Consider the following 12,109-nt stretch of genomic DNA (forward strand, 5'->3'; position numbering starts at 1 on the left):
AATGACTTCCGAACTTTAAATAATCATAAAATTTGGTCGTTTATCAAACTTTATTAATATCTGTCATTAATCATTTATTTAATCGATTACCAAACATTAAACACTTTACTTTAAAATTTCACTCAAATGGTTCAAATACTTTTATCAGATGTGCTTGCTTTCATTCCAAATATTATTTTCATTTATTATTATCATTATTCCAATTTTCTTTTCATTCCATCTATTATTCCATATCTTATTTTCTATAATTTTTCTGTTTTAATTTTTAAAATTCTTTAATCCTGCAAGAATTGCTTCTATAACTTTTCATCTCTCTGATCCGGACTTTATCTCTCTGGTCGAGGAATACCATCATCCTCATCGTCATTTGATTTTTCATTTTGCTTCTTTGTTTTATGTCTAAAAAATTTCAGACCTTTTTATAAAATGTGATAAAAACGAATAACTGTACTTTTTATAATTATGTAATAGAATATAATTTTCTAGTATTATAGTTAACTATGTGTAGTATTGTAGTATTATAGTTTGCTATGTGTAGTGTTCTAGTATTATAGTTAACTATGTATAGTATTGTAGTATTATAATTAACTATCTGTAGTATTGTAGTATTAGAGTTAACTATGTATAGTATTCTAGTATTATAGCCTGCTATTTGTAGTATTCTAGTATTATAGTTTACTCTGTATTATACTCTAGCATTTGCTCTAGTATACAATTCATTAAAACATATATTATATTATAAGGTCACCAAACAGAAAAGTGCAGTGGCAGTATAACACAAAGAATGAAACATTTTTATTTTTTCAAAATTGGTTAGGTTTGACTTCACTTGTGAAAAGCAAGAATCTAATCGAAATTAGTAGTAATTACATTTTTATAAGAATATTGAAAAATCATGTTAATTTAAAATCTAACAAGTATATCAAATAATGAAATCAATGTTGTTATAACACATAACATTAAATTAAGTTCTTTATTAATAACTGCCATCAACAAATCCCTTGGAGTACTAATCATTTAACATCATGTAAGTAAGGATACACTCAGAAAAAATACTCAAATAATTATAATGGATGACTGAAATTCCCACTAAACAATTAACACTCACTATAAAATAATACAATAAAGAATTCATCTTATATTATTTAAATATATCTATTTTATTTATCTTATTTAAAAAATAAATACTAATTCTCTCCCAAAAAAGCTGCAAGCAACCACTATTAAGTTTAGAAAGAATACTAATTAAGTTTAGAAGAATACTTGAAAGTTGAAGATTGTGATTAAAAAAATGAAATTGGGAGAGAAGTTTTCAAATCATTGATGGGTAAATAAAAAAACTAGACAAACTTTTAGAGCATGAAGGGACAGATACAGTAAAAGGATACAATTTTGCTGAATGAGGAGTCAGGCGAGGTTGATAGAACTTGAGATGATAGCTCATAGAGATGATAGCTCATTTGAGCATCAACAAGATTTACTATACAGTTTTAGACCTTCTTGGATTTTGGACCAGTTTTGGACCTTGTCTAGAAGAGAAAGAGCGTCATTAGAAGAGCCAGCTTAAATATGACAACAGTATTCCATACAGGGAAGAACAAGAGATTTGAAGAGGTAGAGAATAAATTCGAGAGTAAAAAAATGGCAAGCACAATAAATAGAATCTTAGCAAATGCTAACTTTGCAATAGTTTGTATAACATTTGCGATTTATATGATTTAAAAATGATGAGTTTATATGAGAGCTCAGTACTGAATAATAATCTAAGAAAACATGAAGAAGAGGATTCAGTGAGAGGGTGCCATTGAATAATATAAGAATATTGACAATATTGCAATAGTTGTTTGCAGTAAATAACTTTTTGTAGAAGTTAAAATTCATAATTCAAAAGAGAGATCAGATTTGAAATCTGTTCTAAGCAATTCAAAAGAGAAGACTTTTGGTCATGACAAGAGTATAAAGTTAATTTGTTAGCAAATAAAGTCACATTAGATGTGAGATCAAGAAGTTCATTAACGTGGATAAGAAACAATAATGAATAAACAAGAAAAATAATGAAGCAAACTTATGGAGAAGACTCAAAAATATGAAGCAAACTTATGGAGAAGACTAGCATGCCAAATTTCACTGAAAGCTTTTAATATGTCAAGAGCAGTTGCTTTGTCTATGTCTCCTTGCCTTGCTGCCTCTATCTAGCGCATGATAGAATCTTTTAGTTACAGCAGTTACTAAGTCAGCTATAGAACAAAAAGATCAAGAATCACGTTGATTGTCTAATAATAGTCAGAAGGCTGATCAGAGGATAGTTGGAGGGGTCAAAGTGTTCTTCAGAGTTATTAAAAATTGGAACCACAGAAGTTCCAGCAGCCAGGAAAACAAGATTCAGCATTAAATAGTTTAGAGAGGATTAAAAAGAGGTCTGGACAAAACTTTTGTAAGACAATGAAAGAAATATTCTATCTTATTCTTGCCAGAGGAAAAAAGATTAGTCCCACGAATTAGAGATAAAATGTTTAATTTACCTTTGTTAATGACATTGTTGAAGATTTTCCAAAAGTCTCTAGTGCCTAACTTATGAAATAAGATACAAAATTTAGTAAACTGAAATAATGGAGATTAGAATTGAAGTCACCAATAACATTAATATTGGCTAAAGAATAAAGAGAAAGGGCTTGGTTAATTTGGTCAGAAATTGCATCCAAAGGAATACAGTCAGAAAGAGACAAAAGAGAAAGGTGACTAAGTGAAGAGAGGCTAATTTATAAATTAATTAGTGGCATTGGAAGTACATAAAAAATGGTTAAGGGGTTCAAAAGAAATTGATTAGTTGCAATGTAGTTTGAAAAAAGGTAATGAACAACCAAGGTAAAACTGAAAAAAAGTTTTTTAAATTGTGCAAGTTATGTAAGTTGCGAGTTTGTGGTTACCTACTAAATTGCAACCACTAACTTGCAACCACCAATTCGCAACTTACATAAAATTACACAACTTGTACCTTAACTTATACCACTTATAAAACTTAAAATAGGTTTATAACTTAAGTTTGGAATCTTAAATTTTAATTTATAATTTAAGTTTATATAAAATTAATGACATTTTAATTATTTTGATTTCTTAGTTAAACTTAAAAATATTATTTAAGCATGGAAATAAAAAATGGAAGAAAGACTGGTGATTAGTTTTGACATTATTCATTAAAATTCATCACTTACATTCCAAGTCATAAATACCACCTTAAAATTCTGCATGCAAATTTTCCATGAAACTTACTGACATGGAGGAAATGAAAAGACTTGTAGAAATAAGATTAGAAGGAAAAAAGACACGCAATGCCAGACGCACGATGCCAGCAAGAAATTGGGTATGAATTGCTTATTCAAATTTTTATATATTGGTTGAAAAGCTCAGGTGTCATTATTTTGGTACCAAAAAGATGATGTACCATGTATTTAAAATGCATCAAGTAAAAGCCAAGTGTATTGATTAGTATTTAGATTACAGTTTAGGTTCAGAAATAAATTTAAAAGCACTTGATTCACTTTAAAAAGTTTTTAATAAACATTTTAAATCCAACAAAGATGGTTGTCCAACAGCAAATAATGTGATTCAACATGTAGAGCTAATAATCAAAAGTAAAGTGATATCTGATAATATGTCATTAATCCTATTGAAAAATTAGATGTTAAAATTCAAAAGGTATAAGTACTCAGAAAATATCAAATTTTTGATAATAACAAAGATTTATATAAAAAGTTTAAGGATCAAACCAAGTGCTTAACTAGTTAATAACAAATAGTTTGATAAAAATATTGCTAATCAAATTAAAAACAGTATATTTATTAACAACACATAGTTTGGTCAAACAAAAATAAGAAGAAAAAAAAAGTAACATTTGTTTTTTAGGTAATTTAAAAAAAAAAATTGAAATGAAATTAAAACTGGTTGTTATTAAATTGAATTAATTATTAAAATGACTGTTTTTAATTAATTCCTATCTGCTTAAATAACAAGAAGTCCATATTGAAAGTTCAAAACAAACCAGTAAAGTATATGCCTCAGTGTTTTAATGGCCAGCAGTGAAATTTGAAGATATAATGTAGCATTAAAAAAAGAAGGTAGATTTATGACGATCAACGATGAATGGGCAATGTTACTGTAAAAGTCAAGAAAAAAGTGAAAATCTTAGTAGTTAATAGTAAGTGTATACAGACTATACAGTGTACATTTTTATCAACCAATATTTTTTTAAATCATTCAATGTGATTGTTATATAGTTGTTATAAAATAAAAACAAATTAGAAAAATTGAAAGTTATTACTTACCGTCTCACAAATATTAGGATAGCCCAAATTAAACCTGTCAAACCAGCTGTCATAACAACCAAAGAAACAAGCAACAAAGGTAACACAGAAACTAAAAATTAATAATTTTATTAAAGTTAATTGTTTATGTCTTTTTATTTTTTAATATCATTATGTATTTTGCAATAAAGAAAAAGTTACAAAATTTAAACAAGAAATGTAAGTATTTTGTCTTCTTTTGAGAAAAATTGTAAAATTTGTCTTCTTTTTTCCCCATGGCTGGGGCAAAAAGAAGACAAACTCAGTCTTATCACCAAGCCCCTTAAACATTTTGAATAACACTTAACTAGAAAAAAAATGTTTTTTTAATTTTAAAAAATGTGAAGATAAAATGACAAACAATTTTAAAATACATCTAAAAAGGAAATAAACAAAAGATTTGGAAACCCATTTCATAAAATTCAAAAATTTACCTGCTTGATATTTTTTTTTCTTTGTTTCTGAACTTTTTACAAGTGCTGAAATTTCAATCCATTTATTTTTAAAAGGATGATCTCTTATTTCACATAGCTCAGGTGTTAAACATTTGACGGAGAAACACTGCTCTTTGTTTACTAAATAGGCCATGTCACATTTTCCCGACTCGCAGCACTTACTGAGACAACTTTTAATATCACTATATTTAAACAAAATGACATAAAAATAAAATTTAAAACTTGAAATTGTTTTTTTCAATAAAATGTAAGAAATTGTAATAAAACTTTTGATGTAACAACTTTTAACATAGATTTGCAAAATATTAGATTTAATAGTTGTTTATATACATTGTATATAAGCATATACATACATATATATATATATATATATATATATATACATATATATATATATATATATATATATATATATATATATATATACATATATATATATATATATATATATATATATATATATATATATATATATATATATATATACGTATATATATATACACATACATACATACATACATATATATCTATATATATAAACATAAATAAATAAATATATATATATATATACATATATACATATATATATATATATATATATACACATACATACATACATATATATCTATATATATAAACATAAATAAATATATATATATATATATATATATATACATATATACATATATATATATATATATATATACACATACATATACATACATATAAATCTATATATATAAACATAAATAAATATATATATATATATATATATATATATATATATATATATATATATATATATATATATATATTCTCTCCCTCTCAAAAGAAAAAGAAAAAATTTTATTGAAATTTTTTATTTTCTGTTCAATTCTTAATTTGATTTTGATGAAACAAAAAAAACATTTTTTCAAATTTTTTTACAAAAAATAAATTCGCTAAATAATCAAATAACTAAACTTTACAGTTAATGATATACTAAATTAAAAACTATTATCAAAATTATGGGACTTTTGGAACACATATTCTTGGGCCGACTGAATAAGCATGAATTTCATAAGTGCAAACTGGCATAAGTGCGGATGACGTAAGTTCGCACTTGTGCCAGTTTTTACAACTACTTCGTACTTATGCCAGTTTGCACTTATGCCAATGTTTGTAAATTCTTTTGGCGCACTTATGCCAATTCGCACTTGTGCCAGTTTGCACTTATGCCAGTTTTTGTAACTGCTTCACACTTATGCCAATGTTTGGAAATTTCTTCGGCGCACTTATGCCAATTTGCATTTATGCCAGTTTTTACAATGCAAAAACTAAGTGTCCTGATTTTCCTCCACAATTCCTAAATAAATTCTTACTTTTTACAAAAAAATGTGAGTTAAAAAATCAGGAGATTAAGATTTTTGAAGACAATAGGAAGCTTTGACGAAGCTGAGTTAAGTGAATTGGTAGGCTTTTTTATTTTATTTACCATTAGTAAAGAATATGAATTACGTACCAACGGTTTATATTGAGATGGCAGACTTTGCTGTTTCCATAATATTTGTGGACTGCAATCAGAAATAATAAAGAAAAATCTCATCATTTTTTTAAAGGAAAATTCTAAATATAATGCTAAATATAACAATAAAAATTATTTTAAAAACTGATAACTTTATTGACTATTTTGCTCTACCTGTCTAACAACTCTTTTCTGCTATATAGAATCTGACAATCTGTTATTCAAACCATCCCCCGAATGTTAATTCAAACCATCTTCCGCATATTCTTAAACCTATTCCCACAATATCTAACGGTATAAGAAATATTTCCTCGAGTAAAAAAGTTCTTCAGTTCCCAAGAACTCTACAAAAGTTTTAACCCTCCGTTTATAATTAACCTCAAGGCAAACATAGTCAAACTTTTCCTTAATTTAATCAATGAAAGCTTCCCAAAAAATCATAAGCTCCATAAACTATTTAACCAAAATAAACTAAAAGAACTTTCTAAATTTGTGCGGAGTATTAAAAGGAAGGGTTTAAATCCTGTTATTTTGTGGAAAATCTTAGATCAGGCTGAATCATTAAAACCTATTGGTAAATCATATAATTTATGCTTGATGGAGAAATATCACATAATTTCTTCACTGTTACTTTGCCTTTTTAAACAAGGCAAAGGTAACAATAAACCACTTTTTTTACTATATATATATATATATAAATATATATATATATATATATATATATATATTATATATATACTATATATATACTATATATATACTATATATATATATATATATATATATATTTATACATATATATATACATATATACATATATGTATATATATATACATATATATATATATATATATGTATATATATGTATATATATATATGTATATATATATACATATGTATATATATGTATATATATATATATATATATATATATATATATATATATATATATATATATATATATATATATATAAATATATATATATATATATATATATATATATATATATATATATATATATATATATATATATATATATATATATATATATATATATATTAGGGTGTCCCAGAAATGAACAGAAATTTTTTTTTTTAAATAGTTGATGTCTCACCCTCTGAAAAGTGTCTCTTGGGTACAATAATTAAATTGGTGAAGTTACAGCTCATTTGAACAAGTTTGAGAGGTCCCCCAAGGGCTTTTAAAATTTTACTATCGAGTTAATTCAAAATCCATATCAATAATCTTAAACAATATGCACAAAATGAGTGAAATAAAGCTAGAAATGCAAACTAGTTTAATTATCTCACTGCTGACATTAATTAGAGTTTAAAATATTATTAACAATTACCTATAGAATGATAATCTTTATTAGAGAATGCAAAAAATGTATATTTTTGACCAGTCAACTCGCTATTTTAAACAAAAGTTTAGAAACAAATTTTACTTTTACTTATTATTATTTGCTGCAGTGCTATTGTCACATGACCAAGTGGCCATTTTGTTTTCTTTTATTTTTAGTAAACACAATTTGTTCATGTTTTATTGTATATAAATTGGTGAAAAAAACAAGAAATACAGCAACAATTTGTAAGTTTGTTAATTATTGTACTAATAATATAACAATTATGTAATCATTTTTTAATTGCATTCTCCAAATATTTCTAAAATATATTAAAATATTTAAATACAATATTAAACTACTTATACTTAATAACACTTATACTGTCATTGGTACTTGTATTATTTTTTTAGGGTATGGCTACAGTAACCAGAAGCAATAACAATATATGGCTTATCGACTTTCCAAAAGAAACCATCTCAGGTGCTCGCCTCCCTTCAGGCCAAGATGTCATGAAAAATTTTGTATTCTATTACCGTGTACAGAAGCTAAACATTAATAAAGCTGCACAACAAGTGCACGATGCAACTGCTCCCATTTTGGGTAAAATCAAGACTGCCTGTACGACAAAAACATCACATAATACAGAAAATTAAAGATCTGTATGCTGACCAAGTTCATCACATAATACAGAAAATTAAAGATCTGTATGCTGACCAAGTTCGTTTGATGAAGCATTGTAAGAGAACTCTACTGATCAAATGAACCAAAAAAAATACACAAATAAGTTGAATCAACTTTTTGACATCTAAGCCATGCCAACTCTGAACAGTTGATAAAAACTGATGAAGACAGACAGTTTTTGAAATTACAACAACAATCAAGAATGGGATCGATTGGGTCTGTGGACAAAAAACTTATGGTTAAAGAAAAACGAGTTGCTAAACGTCAAAAACAATTTATCAGGGATGTCGATAATGCAGCAAAAGATGCTGTATCAAAAATTGTTTACCGTGGACGGAGTAGGTTATCATCAACAGCAGAGTCAGCTGCAGACCAACAACTGGACAGTGCAACACATTCAACAACATCATCCGTTTGCCATGATTCTAATGAAGATGATAAATCTGATGAAGAATTTCTTGTACAATCAGCATGCTTAAGTAAAACAAATTCTACAACACAACGCAGACATCGCAGAGACATTATATCTCCCAAAGTTGCAGCTGTGCTGGATAGGACAATTTCAGCATTAGAAAGTCAACTATGATTATTGCATCGGCATTCAACGAAGCTGGTGTTCCGATATCAGAGACAATATTTTCCAAGAGTACAATGCATAGACATCGTCAGCACCATCATCAACAAGCTGCAGCTCTTATAAAAGAAAATTATGTTCCCTCAAAATCCATTGTTCATTGGGATGGGAAACTTTTGACCGATGTTACTGGTGTGGTCAACGTAGATTGGTTACCTGCTCTCATCACTTGTCGATGGCACTACAAAACTTCTTGAAGTTCCAAAGTTAGCATCTGGATCAGGACGAGCAGCTGCTGATGCAGTTCATGAACATATAAAATCTTGGAAGTGTGAATTAATGGTTGTTGGCATGTGCTTTGACACGACAGCTTCCAATACTGGAAAACTCAATGGAGCTTGCACTCTTCTAGAAAAAGCCATGGGACGTAATTTATTATGGATGGCTTGCCGTCATCATATGTTTGAAGTGTTGCTTGCCGATGTATTCAATGTTTGTCTTGGACCATCCACTGGACCAGAAATTTTATTTTTCAAAAGGTTTCGTGAAAAATGGACAGAAATGAATCACACACCAGAAGCCAGATCAACCCCTTTGATAATTGTTTCAGATGCAATTAAAGCATTCATCAAATGTCAACTTGAGGTCAGACATTCACGAGATGACTATTTAGAGTTTCTACTTCTTGCTGCACAAATGGTTGGGCTGCAGGTTGATGTAGCTATTCGCAAACCTGGTGCACTGCACAGGGAATGATGGATGGCAAAAACCATCTACGCATTAAAAATTGAACTATTATTCACCGTAAATAAAAGCATTTTTAACTTAACAGCTCAAGAATTACAAGGTATTCAATGTTTGAATCGGTTTATCATCCGTTATCTAAAACTGAAGATAAGTCATGAAAACCATGACTTATCTTCAGTCATGGTTTTCATGCAGGCTCACTGCTGATGCACCTGTGAATGATATTTTGTTGATACAGCGTTTGCATGACTACGACGATGCAGTTCTTGGTTCGACTGGATTAAAAATGATGCTGCGTCATTCTTGGTCCATGAGTCCAGAATTGGCAACTCTTGCTCTTTTTTCATCTCTCCTGTCTGATAAAGAAAAGACTGATCTTGTCCGCACAATACAAGCAGATCGAGGCCCACATCTGATGAAAACACTACCACAAAGCTTTGACAATTTGCGTGCGTCTAAAACATTTTTTGAAACATCCAATATTGATGCCAGTTTTCTTAATGTACCTATTGAAAACTGGTCAGATACTCCTTCTTTCCAAGTTGCAGCAGTGTTTGTAAGGAATCTGGTTTGCATCAATGACTCTGCAGAACGGGGAGTAGCGTTGGTACAACATTTCAATGAAACCATCACCAAAGACGAAGAGCAGAAACAATTTTTGCTTCAAGTGGTTGAACAGCATAGGAAAAACTTTGCAGAATATAATCGTGAACTGTTAGCTAAAATTTGAATTATTTCCATAATCTACATTAATGCTTGTTAATTAATATTCAAGCGAACTGAAATTCAATAAAATCTTGTTTTTCAATCATTTTTGACCGAATTTTTGAAATTAAAAAATAAAAGGCATTGCAGATATTTTTTCAGAATTATATGTTTTGCTTCATTTGTATAAACAAATCATAAAACATTTATAAACATATCATATAACACTGTATCAAAAGTTGGTAGTGAACGATCAAACACCAAAATCGGAAACTTTCGACCCCTTGAGGGACCTCTAAACATTGTCCAAATGGGCTAAAACTTGGCAAGTAAACTACTGTTACCATACAGACATATTTAATGGGGTGAGACATCAATATTTTAAAACTTCATATTTTTGGGACACCCTAATAAATATATATATATATATATATATATATATATATATATATATATATATATAGATATATATATATATATATATATATATATATAAATGATTTCTTGTATCTAGTCTATGTTAAACCACATTTTTATAAAAAAGAGTTATAGCCTAAAGCTCATTTCCAAATTTATTACAAAACCAGGGATAGATTCTAATCAAATTTTAGTTTGATAAATAAAGCTCGGTAGAAAAAGCAGATATAATGCTATAAATAAATAATAATAACATTTATGAAAATTTTTTTTTAAACAAAAGAATAAAAAAAAATTATTATTAGAATTTAAATGTTAACAATTACCAGAAGAAAAAAATATTCAACAAAATTTATATACTAACAATTTACAAAAAAAAAAAAAAAAACATGATTAAAATTGCCAACATTACAAAAACTACTCCAACAGCTTGTTTAACAGCTGTAGATAGTATCCTTATTTCAACTTGACCCAATAGTAAAGTAATTAATAATGGCTGGAAAGCTCAGATGACATTTTCAATATAAAAAAATTGATAAGTAAAAATATTTTATTATGATTATTAATTCAACTATCAATTTTATTTCCATAAATTTGTTTTAATATTACTACCTTATAGTTTATGCTATAAGGTAGTAATATTAAAAATAATAGTATATATATAGTTTATAGTTAAGTCTCTACCTTATCTTAACTACCATTTATATCTTATATTTTATACCATTTGTATTTACTACTATTTGTACCTTAACCAAGATAATAAATGGTAGTTGAGATTTTAGTGATATGCCCTGGATATTATTCAGAAGCAATCAACAAAATCAGAAATATACTTTCGTAAAATATAGAGTGGGAACTGAGTTTGTTATTAAAACTCCATGATGATGATGAGGAGGAGGAGGAGGAGGAGAAGAAGAAGGAGGAGAAAGTAGATGATAATGATAATGATGAAAATGCAAAAGAGCTGCCAAGTAAGTTATATTTTATATGCATTCTTTTAAGTGAATTTTTAAAATATTTTCACAAGCAAAAAAAAGAAGTTTTAGATTTTAAATTTTATAACATTATGTAAAGATTTTTATCACACAAAATTTAATTTTTGAAAGCTTAAAAATAAAAAAGTTTCATTTTAATTTTTATCAAATTTTTTTTTTTAAAGGTGCACATGTGAGGATTAGTCAGTATTTTTGTTATTTGATTCTATTTAGTGAAAACATTAGAACTTGATTTATTTGTAGTGTATTTTTTTATTTTTTACACACATTGAAATGAATAATAAGTCCTTCACTAAGTTTTACTAATACTAAGTTTTTCTTTTATTAATCTCAAATCAGAACAAA

At 27.4% G+C, this 12,109-nt stretch overlaps 1 protein-coding gene across 25 annotated transcripts in view; it reads right to left on the reverse strand.

Moving 5' to 3' along the window:
• Window positions 1-322: 322 nt before the first annotated feature.
• Window positions 323-12,109, reverse strand: part of LOC100203833 (uncharacterized) — a 76,102-nt gene continuing 64,315 nt past the window's right edge. For all 25 annotated transcript variants that reach the window (XM_065788617.1, XM_065788610.1, XM_065788604.1 and 22 more), the window contains 3 exons: window positions 4,775-4,977; window positions 4,323-4,413; window positions 323-399 (listed from right to left, as the gene is read on the reverse strand). In XM_065788617.1, coding sequence (XP_065644689.1) covers window positions 327-399; window positions 4,323-4,413; window positions 4,775-4,977 — 367 coding nt within the window. In that variant the 3' untranslated portion in view covers window positions 323-326. The remainder of the gene's footprint in view (window positions 400-4,322; window positions 4,414-4,774; window positions 4,978-12,109) is intronic.

Source organism: Hydra vulgaris, chromosome 01 (assembly GCF_038396675.1).
Source record: "Hydra vulgaris chromosome 01, alternate assembly HydraT2T_AEP".
In the NCBI taxonomy this organism is placed as follows: domain Eukaryota; kingdom Metazoa; phylum Cnidaria; class Hydrozoa; order Anthoathecata; family Hydridae; genus Hydra; species Hydra vulgaris.